General features: G+C 39.0%; 1 protein-coding gene across 1 annotated transcript in view; it reads right to left on the bottom strand.

Annotated features, from left to right (window-relative positions):
- itfg1 (integrin alpha FG-GAP repeat containing 1) overlaps positions 1-21,291 on the bottom strand; it is a 450,065-nt gene that overhangs the window by 308,027 nt on the left and 120,747 nt on the right. Inside the window, exon 9 of the mRNA XM_028809647.2 lies at positions 11,368-11,462. Within this exon, the coding sequence (XP_028665480.1) occupies positions 11,368-11,462 (95 nt within the window). The remainder of the gene's footprint in view (positions 1-11,367; positions 11,463-21,291) is intronic.

Below are 21,291 nucleotides of genomic sequence, written 5' to 3'. Positions count from 1 at the left end.
TTGCACACTAGTTATTCAGTATAATGAAATTATTTTCAACCAGTATGAAGAAAATCGGAGATGGTCAGTCAGGAACATTTTCTAAAATCTGTTTATTTAACACCAATTATGTCTTTGTTTTGTTTGTTTCCCTGTATTTTCTATGTAGTATTTTTCAGAAGTAAATGGTGGCATCTGTTATGTTATTATTATGTGTCTGATTGAGTAGAAAGTCATTGTAAGGTTCTGGTTTTTGAAAATAAAACAAAATATATAAAAAAAAAAGTGTTTCAAAGGCTTTACAGTTCTGTTGAATTACTTAAAGTATGGACAGTTTTCTCCATAGCAATCCACTGAAGCGCAGTGTCACCATGCTTCAATGGACAAGTCTGTCTATAGCAGATAAGCAAGTTGCAGCTTGACATCCTTGTTAAAGACCATACTTTATTTCCATATGTGATAGTAAACAGCAGCCTATCCAGCCTTAACAAGGTTGATTGCTGATCGCTGCTTTTTCTTCACGTCTAACAATGAAATGGATAGACAAGTGCAAATGGGGGCAGGGGTTTGAGCCAATGTAGCCACCCCTTTGTTACCTCAAGGTGAAATCTGCTACAGAACTGGATCTCGGGCATCTTGTAAAATGAACAATACTATTATATTACTATTGTGTATTTAGGTATATTTTTGTGTTCTTTTGTTGTATTTGTTTACTTTGAGTCATATTTTTCTTATTTTGATGTTATTTGTGTTGATTTTGATTATTATTGGTTAATTATGTATGGACTATTTAAGTTTGCATATGATCCATGAGCTTTGTGGGTGGTCCCTCAAGAGGTGGGACCACCCTAATGTTTCCATTTGAGCCAGAAGCAGGATTCAACAGCCAAGCGCTTTGCTCTGTGCAGTTGTAAATTTTTTGATACGTTATTGGATTTTCTGGTTTATGATTCTTTTCCTTTGTCCAAGGATTCTGTCATCTGAATTTCGTTTATTTAGGATTACCTTTTATAAAATTCATTTTTGCCTCTTTTGCTCTATACAGTCTTGCTTTCATTTTTCTATTTTTTGTTAACAAATCCTTTTTTTTTATAAAAATCTTTTTGAGGTTTTTTCACAATCCAAGGTATACGGTGACTTTTATACTTGTAAGGCTTAGTGATATAGTTTTAAGACTGTTAAATTTCTTTGTAAGGCTTCAATCTCTTTTGGACATCCTAGGCCTGAGGCAGGCCACTGAAGCCTTTTGGAAGCCTTTGAAGCCTCCACTGATATACAGTGGTGTTGTATTTGTTTATTAAATTCTTTCATAGATGAGCAGAATGTAAGACAGTACTCAAGACAAATATTTTAGGAAACTTTATAAAATATAACATATTTTCATGAGAAATAAATACATGTACCTGTCCTTTGAAATAACACTCAAAATAAACTGTTTTAAACCATACCTATATATTATTAAAACATGTAGTTTACAGTAATCAAATTCACACAGTAGTAAACAATATTAAAAACACAAATGGCAGCATCATAGCATAAGCATCTGAGTGTTCATCTAATTTTACAAAGGCAGAGTTAGAGAAAACAAAACATAAAAAATGATGAACCACTGCAGAAGTACATTTCTGAATATTTTGATTTATTAAAATACAAACCTATACTGAAAAACAGCCTTTGTTGTATTTCTGTGCCTTCACATCTCTCTTACAACAAAAAATTGCAGCATTTTGCTGTCAGTAATGTTTTAAAATAAACAGCTATGTACAGAGAATCAACACAAAGGTTGCATTTTGAGTCCTAGACAAGGAAGTTACTATATGCCCACCCACTCTATCAAAAATAAGCAACCATTACCATTCAACTTGCTTTCTTTTTGTTGAATGCTTCACAAGTGAAATATACAATAAAGGGACTTTGATTTTCTATGATGACCTGACACTATCAAGTTTAAAATTGCTGCCATGTCTAACTTGAGAGTCACAGAATTATGAGGCTTATTGTAGAAAGGATGGTTTAATCATGGTACTATTCAGCACACTCCAATGACACTTACAAAGAACAAACAACTGCAACAAGAAAGAAAGTGAAGATGTATATCAAACTGCACCAATCACTAGATAAAAAGCTGACAAAATTATAGTTATTACACATTGACTAGAATTTAAGTGTTAAATTAACTGCTTTCAAATGACAGAAATTCTTAATTTAATGTCTCAAACATATACCTTAAAATGAATATTATACTTGCCTAAAAAACTGTTATAAATATAAGATATATTAGGTTATGAGAAAGTTAGCACAATATAGTATTTTCAGTGATACAGAATACAGTGCATATATGGTCTGCGAAGGGAAAAACAGCATCAGAAGGTGCAGATACTGATTCTATTGTTTTAATCACCATACTGCATTTTTCCTTCTTCTTCCTGCCTGTAATACTAGTACCATCAGTGTGATCAAATCTACAGTACAACTACAGTATTACTTAATGTCAAGAGATTAAAGTTCAATGTATTCTTAAATAACACTAATCTCTGTGGACAAGCTGAGAAGACTGACACTTTGGTACATCTTTGGGAAATCCTTGATCCTCATAGTATAGTTCCTTAAGTATATTCTGGTCCTCTGTGTCCAAGGGAGGTGCCTAAGAGACTTCCTTTCCAGGAATCTAGACAATCTTTCTAGAGGGGCACTAGTACTTTACCATCTGCTGCTCCATCTCATGCTTCCACTCTGTCCTTAATATTAAGTTTAATTCAGAGGTACTGAAACTCTTCAACTTCCATTCATCAGCAGACAGTAAGTCATTGCTATTGAGGAGTGAACAGTAAAAGTGTTTAAACAAATAAACAGCATAAAATGACTTAGCACTTTACACAATATTTTAATTGCCTTCCTACTCTAGTGGATCTGATTCATTTGAGTTAATCAATTCTTCTTTAAGTCACTGATAAAGTTGGCACACTCTTTTTTTTACATGTAGGCCATAAGAATTATTTTACTAACAATACCACTCCTCCAAAGAGCAACCATTCTGAGGAAGGGAAGCAATGGAAGCTTATCGATGTGCCCTGGAATTGCAGCCCGCTTTCATTAGGTCATGGCATTATCTTGGGATCAGCTAAGTTAACCTTGGTGCTCGCAGGCATTGTTTGAAGCAAGTAACTGGTGTACTAAATTAATATGCTCCCTGGTTGATTCTGGTAGCCTGAAACCATTGATAGTCATGTACTGAGATGATCTGGGCAAATAAGGACACACACACACACATATATGATAAGTCCCTTTATAAAACAAAAAAAAGTGCCGAAATAAATAGTGCAGTGCATCATAATCTTCAATAAATAAATAAATAAATAATCTATAAAACCGAGGTTAAAATCCAGGCAGTACCTTTTAAAAAATCTGAGCCCTAATGCTTCATTCCGAAAACTGACGCCTCCCTGGCTTACCCTCTACGGATCCTGCAACACGAGAAGACAGATGCAGTCAACCATCTATTCCTGGCTCAAGTCCCCATTGCCAGGCCTTAGGCATCCCAGGGCACTGTACAAAGCCACGCACCCATCTCCTGCTGCCAGTCCTTCACCATCTGTGGGAGATATTGCATAATGGGCTGCTCCTACTGTCCTGCATTGATCAATCGGAGTGTTCCTCTTCAGTCTCAGGCTCTGCACAGTGAGGATCATCCCCCAATCACCTGCCATTCATTCCACAGCGGCTCTCTTCTCCTGCTTTTCGCTCTCTTTCTTGACCTTCATTTCAACCTTCATTCTCTCCTTGTTGTTCTCATTCCTTTCCTTTCTCTTTTTGTTCGTTCTACTCCCCTCGGCCGTGCAGGCTCCTTTAATATTAGCTTGTCCAAATGGGCACAGGTGTGATATGCCGCTCCCTCCAAAGTAAGAATGAGGCACCTGACTGACACTTGCATTCACACATGTATGCGAGATCATCCGGGCACCCCAATTGTCCACAGAGCAGAGCACACACGCTCACACCCGCACCCAATTGGAGCCTGCACTTCCTCAGTCACGATTATTTATTTAAAATTGCACTTCACCATGGGCCACACTCTTCTAAAGAATTTTTAAACCAAAGTCAACTTTGCAGCAAATTAAATTATGAATGTTTACAACATTTTCCCCTTTCAATTACATTTTACAGAATCAAGTGGTGCTACAATAGATTTACTTAGATAATAACTATCAGGGAAACAGTGAGTAGTATCATTAAATTCAGAGACACAACAGACTAAAAAAAAAACCAAATTATTCTTCTTATTACTTGCACATTAATTTTCTAGCTGTCCAGTATTCTTAATCTGTGTTCACTTGAATGACATTTCACGTATACAGTGGGGCAAAAAAGTATTTAGTCAGCCACCAATTGTGCAAGTTCTCCAACTTAAAAAGATGAGAGAGGCCTGTAATTTTCATCATAGGTATACCTCAACTATGAGAGACAAAATGAGAAAAAAAAAATCCAGAAAATCACATTGTCTGATTTTTGAAGAATTTATTTGCAAATTATGGTGAAAAATAAGTATTTGGTCACCTACAAACAAGCAAGATTTCTGGCTCTCACAGACCTGTAACTTCTTCTGTAAGAGGCTCCTCTGTCCTTCACTCGTTACCTGTATTAATGGCACCTGTTTGAACTCGTTATCAATATAAAAGACACCTGTCCACAACCTCAAACAGTCACACTCCAAACTCCACTATGGCCAAGACCAAAGAGCTGTCAAAGGACCCCAGAAACAAAATTGTAGACCTGCACCAGGCTGGGAAGACTGAATCTGCAATAGGTAAGCAGCTTGGTGGGAAGAAATCAACTGTGGGAGCAATTATTAGAAAATGGAAGACATACAAGACCACTGATAATCTCCCTCGATCTGGGGCTCCACGCAAGATCTCACCCTGTGGGGTCAAAATGATCACAAGAACGGTGAGCAAAAATCCCAGAACCACACGGGGGGACCTAGTGAATGACCTGCAGAGAGCTGGGACCAAAGTAACAAAGGCTACCATCAGTAACGCACTACGCCGCCAGGGACTCAAATCCTGCAGTGCCAGATGTGTCCCCCTGCTTAAGCCAGTACATGTGCAGGCCCGTCTGAAGTTTGCTAGAGAGCATTTGGATGATCCAGAAGAGGACTGGGAGAATGTCATATGGTCAGATGAAACCAAAATAGAACTTTTTGGTAAAAACTCTACTCGTCGTGTTTGGAGGAGAAAGAATGCTAAGTTACATCCAAAGAACACCATACCTACTGTAAAGCATGGGGGTGGAAACATCATGCTTTGGGGCTGTTTTTCTGCAAAGGGACCAGGATGACTGATCCGTGTAAAGGAAAGAATGAAAGGGGCCATGTATTGTCAGATTTTGAGTGAAAACCTCCTTCTATCAGCAAGGGCATTGAAGATGAAATGTGGCTGGATCTTTCAGCATGACAATGATCCCAAACACACCGCCCGGGTAACGAAGGAGTGGCTTCATAAGAAGCATTACAAGGTCCTGGAGTGGCCTAGCCAGTCTCCAGATCTCAACCCCACAGAAAATCTTTGGAGGGAGTTGAAAGTCCATGTTGCGCAGCGACAGCCCCAAAACATCACTGCTCTAGAGGAGATCTGCATGGAGGAATGGGCCAAAATACCAGCAACAGTGTGTGAAAACCTTGTGAAGACTTACAGAAAACACTTGACCTCTGTCATTGCCAACAAAGGGTATATAACAAAGTATTGAGATGAACTTTTGTTATTGACCAAATATTTTTTTTCCACCATAATTTGCAAATACATTCTTCAAAAATCAGACAATGATTTTCTGGATTTTTTTTTCTCATTTTGTCTCTCATAGTTGAGGTATACCTATGATGAAAATTACAGGCCTCTCTCATCTTTTTAAGCGGGAGAACTTGCACAATTGGTGGCTGACTAAATACTTTTTTGCCCCACAGTAAACTGGGATTAACTTTAAATTTAGATAATTAAAATTTAATTCATTTGTTAATGAAAACGATTGTACAAAACAAGATAATACACAGCTGTCTTTTTGGTGAAACCAATTTTTATCTTTTTTTTTTTTTGCTTTATCTGTATTTCTTTAAAGATCCAAAAAACTGGACATTTGAACACATGTTCAAAGATTCTTTCTGGTAAGGAAGAAAACATTTTTATGGTAAGGTAGTCACGCTTAATAATCATGGTGCCAGGCGATGTGTTGCATGTTCATTAGCACATGCCAAGTAAAAATTTACATGTGACAATAATGACCCTATAAACCTGAAAATAATTCTCTTCCCAAATCTAATCCAATCCAAATTAAATGGACTGGAGCATATTCTGTTAGCACCGGGTCCAAGGCAGCAGTAAATGAACATCTTACGTCTTCCTATAAACAATGTTTGTTGTAAGGAATCTGAATGCTACTGACTGTACATTTCAAAACATTTGAATAACAGTGCCCTGCAATCATCATCTATATAGAGCACTGGGATGGAAGCAACACAATTGAATTTTTAATCAATAATAAATAAATAGGGCAGCACGGTGGCGCAGCGGGTAGCGCTGCTACCTCGCAGTACGGAGACCTGGGTTCGCTTCCCAGGTCCTCCCTGAGTAAAGTTTGCATGTTATCCCTGTGTCTCCGTGGGTTTCCTCCGGGTGCTCCGGTTTCCTCCCATAGTCCAAAGACATGCTGGTTAGGTGCATTGGCGATCCTAAATTTTTCCTAATGTGTGCTTGGTGTGTGGGTGTGTGTATGTGTGTGTCCTGCGGTGGGCTGGCACCTGCCCTGCCCAGGATTTGTTCCTGCCTTGTGCCCTGTGTTGGCTGGGATTGGCTCCAGCAGACCCCTGTGATCCTGTGTTAGGATATAGCGGGTTGGAAAATGACTGACTGACTGACTAATAAATAAATAACAAAACACACACACAATTAATAATGCAATGTATGGGTAAACCAAAAAAGCTACAGCATTCAAAGCTGTTTAAATTCCTTCACAAAAACAACACTAAATAACAGACAGAGAAGCACAACAGCTTCTTTTTGGCATTATAAATTGTGTTATGTAATGTATCTCATCAGAATTCAAGGTTCAGCCAGACAGCACAGTGTCATAACCCTCTTGTACCTGAAGCAATCTAATATACCTATACATTTGTCACCTGATAATAAGTAAACAAAAACACACTTACAAAGCCCTACAGTGGAAATTAAACAGATCTCTGACTTTATTTCACATTCTAAGTCTTTTCTTATGGGAGCTCCCCTATGACACACTTGCCTAACTAAAAACAAAGATACATAAAGAAGCAGGTAATAAATCACATATATATCAGTAGGATCTCAATGCAAGTAGCATCGCAAGCTAACTGTTTACTGTCAACAGCTGTGCTGCAATCAGGATTCCCTTGCACAATGGTAATACTGTACTCCCAACTACTCCACCCAAGGGGAGACTCCATACTTGATTCTCACTCTCTGAATCAGCAACAGTATGCTCCTTTTCTAGGACTATTTTTTTTAGTTCCTGTATTTTTACAAATGGCAAAAAAGAGTTTGCTTTTACTATGCAGTTTACACTTTTCCAGAAAGTGGGACATGCCTCATGCCCACTTTCGCTCATGTTTTCTCTCACTCTAAAGCACTTCACACACCAAGGTGGTCTCCTTTTCCCCTCCATCTTCCCTTTGATGGCATGGCATGCAGTGTTGCAGAGGTCTGTACTTGTATGGTTTCAGCTCTTTGTCTCTCAGCTCTTCTTATCTGTATGCACTTATGCATTCTAAAGTTGTTCTATCTGAGAAGATGCTTGCTTAATCACGAGTCATATGTCCCACACATTATGTATTCTGCATGTGATAAACATGTATGGGATCTCATTGAAATTGCAGGGAACTGTGAAAGTCCTCTTTTCTGTTAAATGTTTCGAAGGTTCTAACCTTGCCCATGAGTGCATGTAAAGAAGTTATATTGTTTCAGCTTCTTGGGAACACAAAATTAATTCAGTGGTGCATGTATCTTATCTATTGCTAACCTCTTGACATCTACCCTGCCTCCAAGTTTTTGGCACATTTCTTTTGTGTCATTAATGAGATAATTTAACAATTTCATTTGGTTAACATCTGCTTTATCTCCCATCCTCATTTATTTATATTGTTCAACTATTCCTTGCATCTTTTCCACTTAACAGCTACATTTTAAAGGTGGTTTCAGTGTATTTTCTATTTTTGCTAATGTGATTATTATTATTACTGCCTTTATAAAAATATAATGCTACTCACTATAGAAGGCTTATCAACTTTATAGGTAGTGTAATATCCCATAATGTCTTGACTGATAGGCAAGAGTTTGTTAGTCTTGGCAACAGCAGATCCAGCTCAGCGCCAGTCACATAAGGAGTTCCTCAGGGCTCTGCCCTCGGCCCTCTTCTCTTCTGTATTTATATGCTTCCCCTTGGCCATATTATTCATAGCTTTGGACTGGGTTATCATTTTTATGCAGACGATACTCAACTTTATTTCAATGTTAAAAGTGGAACTTCATCAGAACTTTCTCAGCTCACAACCTGCCTTAGTGAAATTAAAACCTGGATGGAGCAGAATTCTTTAAAATTAAATTGCAACAAAACTGAACTCCTGCAAATTGGGACTAAAATGCAATTTAATAAAATGAGCTCCTTCCCAGTCTATCTTGGCGGTGATCTCATCAGACCTGCCTCTACTGTAAAAAATCTTGGTGTCATTTTTGATTCCTCCCTTTCTTATTCCGCCCACATAAATCACATTAAGAAACTTTCTTACTTTCACCTCCGTAACATATCCCGTGTTCGCTCCTTCCTCTCCTTCTCTAATGCTGAGAAACTTGTCCATGCTTTTATCACATCCCGCATTGATTATTGTAATTCCCTACTGGCAGGTGCCCCTTCTAATCTTATATCACAGCTCCAGCTTATTCAAAACACAGCTGCAAGAGTCCTTACTCGAACCAGCAGCAGCGAGCACATCACACCCATCCTGCTCCGTCTTCACTGACTCTCTGTGTCTTACAAAATCGAATATAAAATCCTACTAATAACCTACAAAGCCTTAAATAACCTTGCGCCAAACTACATCAGTGACCTTCTCCATCACTATGTGCCTGCCCGCCCACTAAGGTCCTCTGATTGTGGCAATCTTGTTGTACCCCACACTAATCTACACTCCATGGGTGACAGAGCCTTCAGACGTATAGCGCCCAGACTCTGGAATGACCTACCGAAATTAATCAGGTCAGCTGACTCCATGAATTCTTTTAAAAAACAACTCAAAACTCATCTGTTCAGGAAGGCTTTTAGCTCTACTTGACTTTATTACCCTTCTCTCAGTTTACTTCTCTGTCAAGATGCTCATGTAACCTGTGTGTGTGTGTGCGAGACCATCAATGGTGTTGTCTGTTAGGCTTTTTTTTCTCTGAATTCACTGTCGTAATCTTCTTTATTTATTTATGTGGTTTGTACAATGCAATATACTGTATACCCTGCCATTCTTTCTTATATTCTGTAAGTGCCTTGAGCATGGGAAAGGCGCTATATACATAAAATGTATTATTATTATTATTATCATTATTATTATCAGAAGCTAGCTCTCTGAAACTTCTGGGTTCTCTACAGTGTAAAGTTATTCCTGGTGGTGTTTTCTTTATTCTGCTGCTTTCTTACTTAAACAACTTAAGCATTATCCACAGTATTCATCTGAAATTCTGTGTGCCACTTCCACCATGTTTCAAGAAACAGGTTCTTGTATTTAATTCACCTGATTACCAATCAGAAGATTTCTGAACTCAAATGAACCCCCCTCCCCATTATAGAGTTGCATTCCAATAATGTTACATACTTGAGCTAATCTAAGATAGGATCCTTACTGAAGATCTCCAGGGAATCACCTCTCCTCAGGTAAAGTCTATACACCTTGGACTGAGGCCCACCAAGGTTAAAGGATTTTAGCCAAGCAGAAACTCTTAATGATTTCCGCTGCCCTTTGCACTCTGCATGGGCTACTGTTTTGGCCAGCTTCATCACTTATCTGCACACATTTTAATAACATCCATAATTATTACAATATGTTCAATGTGAAAGTGGAAAAGCATGAAAGTTCACGATAGATTGTTCAATTTACACTAGCTTCTGTGACAGTTTTGTTTGCTACAGTCCTGATATATCAAGCTTAAATTCAACTGAGCAGCAAAAAGAATCCATGAACAAAAGAAAAGAAGATCAATGTCTTTAAATTAATAAAAGTAAATATGTGTTAAGTGTGTGTTCTTGAAAATCTTACAGTGCTCAACACAATTTTCTTCATTTAGTAATTTACTGATGAAATATCAAGCTTATGGTGTACAATTACCTCATGGTCAAGTGTGTGTATTTAACCCTGTGAGTTTTAAATAGATGTGTATATACACTAACCTAGGAAATAATCAGGAAAACTATGCTAATATTGAGTAGGGCCTCCTTTTGTGCTCAAAACAGCCTCAAATCTTTATGGTATGGATTTCACAAGAAAACATTCCTTTGAGATTCTGGTCCATGTTCATTATGAGTACATCATGGAGTTTCTGTAGATCAGTCAGCTGCACATTCATGCTACAAATTTCCCATTTCACAACATCCCAAAGGATGCACATTGAACTCATTATCATGTTCATGAAACCAGTTTGTAGTGACTTTTGCTTTGTAATTTTTTTTATCATGCTGGAAGTAGCCACTAGAAGATGGGTAAATTGTGGCCATGAATGGACAGTAACGATACTAAAATAGACATTTTTCTGGTCTTCAACTGTTTAGATTTGCTGAATATGTGTCCACTGCAGCATCAGCTTTCTGTTGTTGACTGACAGACAAAGAAACCCGATGTGGTCTTCTGCTGTAGTAGCCCATTCGCCTCAGGGTTTGACGTGTTTTGCATTCTGAGATGCTTTTTTACTTGCCACTGTTGTACAGAGTGGTTATCTGAGTTACTGTTTTCCTCTGACCTCTCTCATCAATAAGGCATTTCCATCCACAGAACTGCCACTCACTGAATAGGTTTTATTTTTTGCATGATTTCTGAGTAATCTCTACAGATGGTTATGTATGGAAATCTCAGGAGATCAGCAGTTACAGAAATACTTAAACTAGCCTGTCTGGCACTAGCTATAACTATTGTGTTGGAAACTAAGCCCAAATGTACAGTATTTAAGACTAAAAAGTAAATGATGTTTATATCTAAGTGTGGTATGGACCCAGGAACAAATTTCCCTATAAAATTATCAAGTGGATAAAAATGGATAGTGGAGAAAACAAGTGTACTTTAAATACACCGAATGGTCTCCATTGATTTATATTTTATATTTTTTTTATATTACATACCTCTTCTCGTCCAGATTTGCTGAGATAAATAGCACTTTGCATGCAACTATCATCCATACAGACTGGCAACAAATGATCTTGGATACCATCACCATCTAAAATGTAAAAAATAATTGCATAAGCCAGGTGATATTCATATAATTACAATGTTATAAAAAATAACAACTCCTGCATTGACACTGTCAATAATGAACCTAACTTAAGGAAGGCCATTTCTTTGTTTGATAGGGCCTATTTTAAATGTTTTACAAGCATATTCTAATTAAACATAATATTAAGTAAAAGAACTATATTATATTATTTTACTTAGTTTTAAAATTATATAGCAGTAATATAATAACAATAAAATGCACGTACAAAAATGTAAGAATACTACATATTTAAGTCCCATTTAGCCTAACTCATAAGTCTCGTAGAACTAATAGTGCTTAATGAATTGGATGGGACACACTAAGCACAGGCTAACCAGGGAAATTTAAATTGGTCACCGGTGACTGCATAATTACCAAAAGCTGTCTGCTACTGTTGCCTAATAATTACTTCTACTCTCATTAGCTGATCTAAATGTCGCATTTTTACACTGTACAGAAGTTACACAGCCATCATGCTGTTCAAAATTGTTTCAGATGTTGGCGATTTTAAATTAAATTAGATATATTTGTTGATGATATAATTACTTAAATACAGAACACAATGCAACAAACTTCCCTGGCTGCTATTAACTGTGATTATCTTATTTTCCCAGGTGCATTGTGTTTTGAAAAGAATCAAATAATGGAAAAATCAAGATTCTCTTCCACTGATATTTCCAACACATTTTTAAGGAAGTAATAGTCCATTAAAAACATTCGCACATTTTCAGTTGGTACATTCCGATTACAGGTGACCAGAACATATAATAGCAAGAAAAGGCACATGGTCTGAATGGAACTTCAGTCATAAAATATTAATAACCAACTTAAATCCTGCTTCCCAATCAAGAGCTGCTTTCAGTAGACCTGACAGAGTCTGCTTAATATTGTACATGAGAGTTCATAAAATATTATGTAAGACATGGCAAGACTGCAGTGCTTTCTGTGTTAAATATTCTCCTGGTGTTTGTGGTTTTTTTTAACCAAATGCTCAGATTTCATTCCGCACTCAAAGGTGGTCTTTCAGGTTTTGTGTCCTATATTGTGTGCTATATAATGCCCAGTATGAATGTGTCATTGAATAATGTGCATGCACCAAGGTGACATTCATTTTGGCATATGATGACTACTGCTGGGAAAAGCCCAGGGTCCTCCTCAGCCCCAGATAAAAATATGGAAGGATGCAGTCAGTGGTATTCTAGGAATGAACAAATGCATTTAAACAGCTATACAACACCATTAGTATGTAATTTAGTTATCGATATATATATATATGTGTGTGTGTGTGTGTGCATGTGTGATGTTTTAATGTGTATGCCTAAAGCAACTAAACTGTCCATCTATCCATTTTCAGAACACAAATATTCGATTACAGGTTTACAGAAATGTGGAACCTGTCCCAGCAATAATGGCCACAAGATATGATCAATCATGGCTAGGGAACAGGCATATCCACATTCACTGACTGACAAAGGGCTGATTTAGAGTTGACAATTAACATTAAGTAATCTAAACATCTTTGTGACGTGGGACAAAACCATCAAGCCTGGGCAAATTGCATTGCAGATACGGTGAATGTACAGAATAAGCTCGACATTGACAATGGCTAGACCATGATTTAAGCCCACGCACATCTCTACAGCTGTGAGATGGCAGTAATAACCACATCAACACCAAGTCATGAAATACTATTAAATAATTTTATAGAAACAACAATGTCTCTTTGTAATGAGAAAAGCAATTAAACAAATCTAAAAATACAAGATATTCTGTTCCAGCAAAACATAAAATTCTCCAACCCACTCAATCCAATTTATGGCACCAGGCCATCACAAGAACGTTATTTTTCAAAGTGACATTATTACTACTGAATTCACACGGTACTTAGATTTTTTCTTACACCTAGGTAACTATGTGTAGAAAATAATGCAAATCACCCTGCCAGTGCTGTAATTTAAATAATATTCAAATTCCACCATAATATATCAGTAAAAAACTACAAGGTATAGTGTTTAATGTGAAATGGACAATGTAGTGGAGAAGTAGTAAATCGCACTGAAGGACTGCTCAAAGTGTGCATTTGACATAATCTGGAATGAAACTGCAAGAAAATAAAATTGGCGATGGACTTTAAGCAAGGGATAAACCTTAAAGCCCCCCATCCTCTGTTCAAATTCTTTTGTCTGCTAAGCAACTATGTTCAAACAAGAACAGAAGTATCTGATTCCATAACAGCACATAAATTGAGAGATCTATGAATTTAACATCTTTACCTTAAGAGTTGTTTACAATAATCTGATTAATATGTTTAGGTATCTTTGTGTTAAACTGATTGTTTGAGGGCTGCTGGGGAATGATTATTACTATTGCCCTTAGGTTGCATTTTTGTATTTATGATTTCTATTATGATGTTGTCACCATAATGACAAAAGTAATTTACAAATTACACAGCAATATCAGATAATGCTTGGTCAAAAACAATAATGTACATTAGGCTCTGCTTTATAATCAATGCAAAAGTAATTAGAAAAATGAATTAATTTGTCTCAGATATATCATGGGGAAAGACAGACAGGAGGACAACAACACAGGCCTAATTAAGGACCTCTAAAATGTCAGTGATATGAACTGCAGAGGTCCTAAGCACAAAGTCTCAAAAAAATCCCAAAAAGGCCCACAAGAGAGGGGGCCCACCAAACCCCGGCTAGTGACAACAAGGGCAACCAAGAATTTTTATAAATAAAAACATTTATTTTAACAGCAAATTCTATTAAACAAAAATAAGCCCAAAAGAATACAAATGGCAATGCCTTCAAAGTAGGCAAACAAAATTCCAATATACTATACAAATAATGGTCGAAAAAACTGAGCAAGTCAAGTTGGGGAGCATATACCCACCACACGACAAAACAGCTCAGGATCCTGGTTGGCAACCCCCCCAGGCAGACACACGGTCTAGTCCCACCCTCCGGAAATGACCCTCTATCTGCTGCAGCCAGGAGTTACATGGGCGACCCCTTGGCCTGGTCCACCCAGTTGGGTCCCTAACAACGAGGATCTTACGAGCTGGATCTCCATTGGAGAAACGCGCCACATGGCCGTAGTGCCGTAACTGGCACTCCCTCACAATGCAGGTAATGTGCTTCATTTGGGAATCCATGAGCAACCGCTCATTCGATACAAAGTCAAACCAGCGGTACCCAAGGATTTTCCAGAGACACACAGTACCAAAGGAGTCCAGTCTTCATTCCAGGACTCTAAAGACTTGGACCTTCGCCTTTTTGCATAGATATCAGGAGCGCCACACACCCCTTTCCAGCGACCTCATGACCCACCATGCTCTCACAATCTGTCTACTGACTTCATAGGAAAAGTCACCACAGACATGAATGTCACTGCCAAGGTAAGTAAACCTATCGACAAGGTCGACACTCTCTCCGCAGATAGACACACTGCTGATCATTAAAGGCCTGGATCTTGATTTTTATCCAGGACACTCACAAGTCCAGATACTCAGACTCCTTGTTCAGTCTCTCGAGAGCATGATCAGAGCTTCCATCAACTCTGCGAAGATCACAGCATCGTCAGCAAAGTTAAGATCCATTAATCTTTCTTCACCAATAGATGCCCCACAGCTGCTGGACCCCACCACCTTGCCCAACACCCAGTCCATACAAGCATTGAACAGAGTAGCAGCAAGAACACACCACTGATGAACCCCAGAATCAACTGGGAAAAACACAGAGGTTCTGCCTCCACTCTGCACAGCACTCACAGTACCAGTGTACAGGCTGCTCATGATATCCAGCAACCTCAAGAGGATCCCGCGAACCCTCAGGATGTCCCACAGGGCAGCTCGATCAACTGAGTCAAGCGCTTTACGAAAATCGACAAAGGCTGCAAAGAAACTCTGCCGATATTCACGTTTGCACTCCATGAGAATCCTCAGTGCCAGGAATGCAGTCGATGGTAGACTTCTTAGGCATAAAACCAGACTCCTCCGGTCGCTGGTAGGTGAGCAAATGATCACGGATCCTATTGAGGACAACCCTAGCAAGGACCTTACCTGGCACCAAGAGAAATGTTATCCCCCTGTAGATCTGTTTAAATTGTACATACGTTTCCCCATATGCGAGCAGGGGTTGGCGAGAGAAGAGACCCCTGCTCTGTTAATATAAAAACCAAACAAAACAGATATTAAAGAAACATTGGAACCCCAGCCCTGGAAGGGTAAGGACTATGACTAAAATATAACAATAACCAGGAAAAGCTTGGTATTTCCCTTGTGGAAAGAACACTGACAAAACCCACAGATATTATTACACTCTGTTATCAAAAATATCTTGTAGTTGGTGCCATTTGCTTAATCTGAGGCCTAGGTATTCAGTTCCAATAAAAAATCCTGCCATTTTACATGCCTAATGTGCTACAAATGTCAATGAACAAAAAAAAATCATAAAAAAACAAATAAAACACACACACAGAAAAGATACCTTTATTCATGTAGATGTATTATTTGAGTAGAACATTGTATTTTTATGCCAACTGACATTATATTAAATACCAACTAGTAAGACAGTTTAATAAATGACAGCAAACCAGAGTCTTATAGAACCAGTTATGAAAACAACAGGTGAAGCTTCAGATAAGACCTCTTTGCTGTGCTGTTTTAGCTAGCCTTTTACTACTCTATAAGTGCAGACATAAGCTTTAAAAACTGATTTCCTGCATGACTAGTAGCCAGGACAGTATAATCCAGAAATGAGATATTAGATTAAGGGATGCAATACATCATTATTGAACATCCATCAGCTTTGAAATACAGCAATTGTTCTTAAAATGCTTGTCAGTTAGGATTTTAGATATCATATGGGAGAATTTAAAAACCTTACATAGACTTGATGACTGAAAGTCAGACAAACATCACAGCCAAGGGAATGAATAAAACACAAGGTGACATATAAGCAAATGGTCTTAAATATTTAGAATTTAGAATAAAACTGTCGATTCAAAATATGCTTTTAAAGAATTTCACTATTTTGTGTTTGAGATTAAAAATACACAGTATGTGCCACATGTTTCTAATTGTTGTGTTGCACTGGTTCAAAGCTTGTTAAATAAATATAGTAGTTGTGAACTGTGGAAAATAAACATTTTTATATGAGGATGACTACTTTGCTCCTCTATTAATTTTTGTCAGGGCAAAATAACAAAAAAAAAAATAATACACGGTTCTCTGGTGTGAATTGCCATCTACAAATTGTCACTGTGTGTCGATATGGTATGTGTTTATGTGTGAGTGAGTGGTGGACCTTGTATTTATGACTAGAATCCTGTCCAGACTTGTTTTCAGCCTTTTGCCCAATCCTGGGGAGATAACCTTTGGTCCCTAAACCCTGAAACCAACTGAGAAGGTTGTAGGACCTACCTTATTAAACTCAGTCCATCGAATGCTCTTAGATGTAACACCATGTGTACATTTTCTTTCTTGTTTTCTTTTGTGATGCCTTTAATTTTACAGAGGTTGAAACCAAATAGGGCGGCACGGTGGCGCAGTGGGTAGCGCTGCTGCCTTGCAGTTGGGACACCTGGGGACCTGGGTTCGATTCCCGGGTCCTCCCTGCGTGGAGTTTGTATGTTCTCCCCGTGTCTGCGTGGGTTTCCTCCGGGCGCTCCGGTTTCCTCCCACAGTCCAAAGACGTGCTGATTAGGTAGATTGGCGATTCTAAATTGGCCCTAGTGTGTGCTTGGTGTGTGGGTGTGTTTGTGTGTGTCCTGCGGTGGGTTGGCACCCTGCTCGGGATTGGTTCCTGCCTTGTGCCCTGTGTTGGCTGGGATTGGCTCCAGCAGACCCCCGTGACCCTGTGTTCGGATTCAGCGGGTTGGAAAATGGATGGATGGATGGCTGAATCCAAATATGCATTGAAATTATTACCTGTGTTTCATCACAGCTATAAATGTGTTACTGTTCTACGTGTATTTTAAGTTGGTATTTTTTGTATCTGATCTTTTACTTTATGTGCTTGCTGTTTTGGAGTTTTTATTTTCATTTCTTCTTCTGTAGCTCTACCTCACTGCAGTCATATTTTGTTCTTTGCCTCCTCCTATAATGGTGCTGTGACAAACCCTAGATTGAAGTACATATAATGGATAGTCCTAATGGAACTTTTATTTTCTTTTTATTACCACACTTCTTTTAACTTCACCTGTTTGTTGTCTGGTACAAATCTTGTAATTGGTATTTATCCCACTTCTATTGTCCAAATGACTTGAAATTTTGCACACTTACTCACTTCCGATGACAATACATGAATCAATAATCAGTTTCACTAATTGATCAATTAATCCATGTTAATTAAGAACTGAAATTTTCATATAAAGAATAGTTAAAGACTTCACCAATAGATGGCGCTAGTAACAGATAGAAATATTAAAGGAAGTGTTAAAATATCGATTACAAAATTATACGAAAACAAACCCAAGACTAAAAAGTTAAAAATAATATATATATAAAAAATATTTTATAAAAACCACGCTTATATTAAGTTAAAAAGTGTACTAAAAAGTAAAAATTAAGTCTTTCATACATTTCCCATTGGGATTAATAAAGTATCTATCTATCTATCTATCTATCTATCTATCTATCTATCTATCTATCTATCTATCTATCTATCTATCTATCTATCTATCTATCTATCACTCGTAAAATAAAAGAGTGCTTTTTTAAAAAGTTTTTTTTATATATATATACAAGCCCAGATAAATGGGGAGGATTACGTCAGGAAGGGCATCTGGTGTAAAATTTTGCCAAATCAATATGCGGACAACAATGCAAATTTCCATACCGGATTGGTCGAGCCCCGGGTTAACAACGACCGCCACCAGTACTGTTTGCCAACAGGGTGCTGGCGGAAATTGGGCTACTGTTGGCCGAAGAAGAAGGAGAAGAAGAGGGGAGAGACGTGTCCGGAGGCAGGAGGAGAGGAGGAAAGTAAAGAGAGTGGAACTGAGGGTTGAAACTTTGAATGTTAGCAGTATGACTGGTAAGGGGAGAGAGTTAGCAGATATGATAGAGAGAATGGAAGGTTGATATATTGTGCGTGCAAGAGACTAAATGGAAGGGGAGTAAAGCCAGGTGGATTGGAGGTGGATTCAAATTGTTCTATTATGGTGTGGATGGGAGGAGAAATGGGGTAGGAGTGTTTCTGAAGGAACAGTATATCAAGAGTGTTTTGGAGGTGAAAAGAGTGTCAGACAGAGTAATGATTATGAAGATGGAAATTGGAGGTGTGATGATGAATATTGTTAGTGCATATGCATCGCAAGTTGGGTGTGCAATGGGTGAGAAAGAAGATTTTTGGAGTGAGTTGGATGAAGTGATGAAGAGTGTTCCCAAGGGACAGAAAGTGGTGATTGGAGCAGATTTCAATGGGCATGCTGGTGAAGGGAACAGTGGAGACGAGGAGGTAATGGGTAGGTATGGTGTCAAGGAGAGGAATGAAGAAGGTCAGAGGATAGTGGATTTTGCCAAAAGGATAGACATGGCTGTGGTGTATACATATTTTAAGAAGAGGGAGGAACATAGGGTTAGGTACAAGAGTGGAGGAAGATGCACACAGGGAGATTACATCCTATGCAGAAGAGCTGATCTGAAGGAGATTGAAGACTGCAAAGTGATGGCAGGGGAAAGTGTAGTTAAGCAGCATGGGATGGTGGTCTGTAGGATGACGTTGGAAATAAAGAAGAGGAAGAGAGTGAGGGCAGAGCAAAGGATAAAATGGTGGAAGTTGAAAAAGGAAGACTGCAAGGTTGAGTTTAGGGAGGAGGTGAGACAGGCACTGGGTGCTAGTAAAGAAATACCAGACAGCTGGGAAACTACAGCAGATGTAGTAAGGGTGACAGCAAGAAGGGTGCTTGGCGTGACATCTGGAAAGAGGAAGGAGGAAAAGGAAACCTGGTTGTGGAATGGGGAAGTATAGGAGAGTATACAGAGGAAGAGGATGGCAAAGAAGAAGTGGGATAGTCAGAGAGATGCAGAAAGTAGACAACAGTACAAGGAGATAAGGCCCAAGGTGAAGAGAGAGGTGGCGAAGGCTAAAGAAAAGGCGTATGATGAGTTGCTAGACAGAGGGACCGAGCTGGGAAAGATGTGCAGCAGGTTAGGGTGATAAAGGATAAAGATGGAAACATACTCACAAGCGAGGAGAGTGTGTTGGGCAGATGGAAAGAGTACTTTGAGAGGCTGATGAATGAAGAGAACGAGAGAGAGAAGAGGTTGGATGATGTGGAGATAGTGAATCAGGAAGTGCAATGGATTAGCAAGGAGGAAGTAAGGACAGCTATAATGTGGATGAAAAATGGAAAGGCTGTTGGTCCAGATGACATACCTATGGAAGCATGGAGGTGTTTAGGATAGATGGCAGTGGAGTTTTTAACCAGAATGTTTAATGGAATCTTGGAAAGTGAGAGGATGCCTGAGGAGTGGAGAAGAAGTGTACTAGTGCCGATATTTAAGAATAACGGGGATGTGCAGGACTGCAGTAACTACAGGGGAATAAAATTGATGAGCCACAGCATGAAGTTATGGGAAAGAGTAGTGGAAGCTCAGTTAAGAAGCGAGGTGATGATTGATGAGCAGCAGTATGGTTTCATGCCAAGAAAGAGCACCACAGATGCAATGTTTACTCTGAGGATGTTGATAGAGAAGTTCAGAGAAGGCCAGAAGGAGTTGCATTGCGTCTTTGCAGACCTGGAGAAAGCATATGACAGGGTGCCTCGAGAGGAGCTGTGGTATTGTATGAGGAAGTTGGGAGTGGCAGAGAAGTACGTAAGAGTTGTACAGGATATGTAAGAGGGAAATGTGACAGTGGTGAGGTCTGCGGTAGGAGTGACGGATGCATTCAACATGGAGGTGGGATTACATCAGGGATCAGCTCTGAGCCCTTTCTTATTTGCAATGGTGGACAGGTTGACAGACAAGATTAGACAGGAGTCCCCGTGGACTATGATGTTTGCTGATGACATTGTGATCTATAGCGATAGTAGGGAGCTGAGGAGACTCTGGAAAGTTGGAGATATGCTCTAGAGAGGAAAGGAATGAAGGTCAGTAGGAACAAGACAGAATACATGTGTGTAAATGAGAGGGAGGTCAGTGGAATGGTGAGGATGCAGGGAGTAGAGCTGGAGAAGGTGGATGAGTTTAAATACTTGGGATCAACAGTACAGAGTAATGGGGATTGTGGAACAGAGGTGAAAAAGAGAGTGCAAGCAGGGTGGAATGGGTGGAGAAGAGTGTCAGGAGTAATTTGTGACAGACGGGTATCAGCAAGAGTGAAAGGAAAGGTCTACAGGACGGTGGTGAGACCAGCTGTGTTACATGGGTTGGAGACGGAGGCACTGACCATAAAGCAGGAGACAGAGCTGGAGGTAGCAGAGTTAAAGATGCTAAAATTTGCACTGGGTGTGAGGAGGATGGATAGGATTAGAAACGAGTACATTAGAGGGTCAGCTCAAGTTGGACGGTTGGGAGATTAAGTCAGAGAGCCGAGATTGCGTCGGTTTGGACATGTGCAGAGGAGAGATGCTGAGTATATTGCGAGAAGGATGCTAAGGATAGAGCTGCCAGGGAAGAGGAAAAGAGGAAGGCCTAAGAGAAGATTTATGGATGTGGTGAGAGAGGATGTGCAGGTGATGGGTTTAACAGAGCAAGATGCAGAGGACAAAAAGATATGGAAGAAGATGATCCGCTGTGGCAACCCCTAATGGGAGCAGCCGAAAAAAGAAGATTAGTGAA

This window comes from Erpetoichthys calabaricus, chromosome 9, assembly GCF_900747795.2.
Source record: "Erpetoichthys calabaricus chromosome 9, fErpCal1.3, whole genome shotgun sequence".
Classification (NCBI taxonomy): Eukaryota; Metazoa; Chordata; class Cladistia; order Polypteriformes; family Polypteridae; genus Erpetoichthys; species Erpetoichthys calabaricus.
The sequence above is the reverse complement of the archived record's forward strand: the minus strand, read 5'-3'. Positions and strand labels throughout refer to the sequence as shown.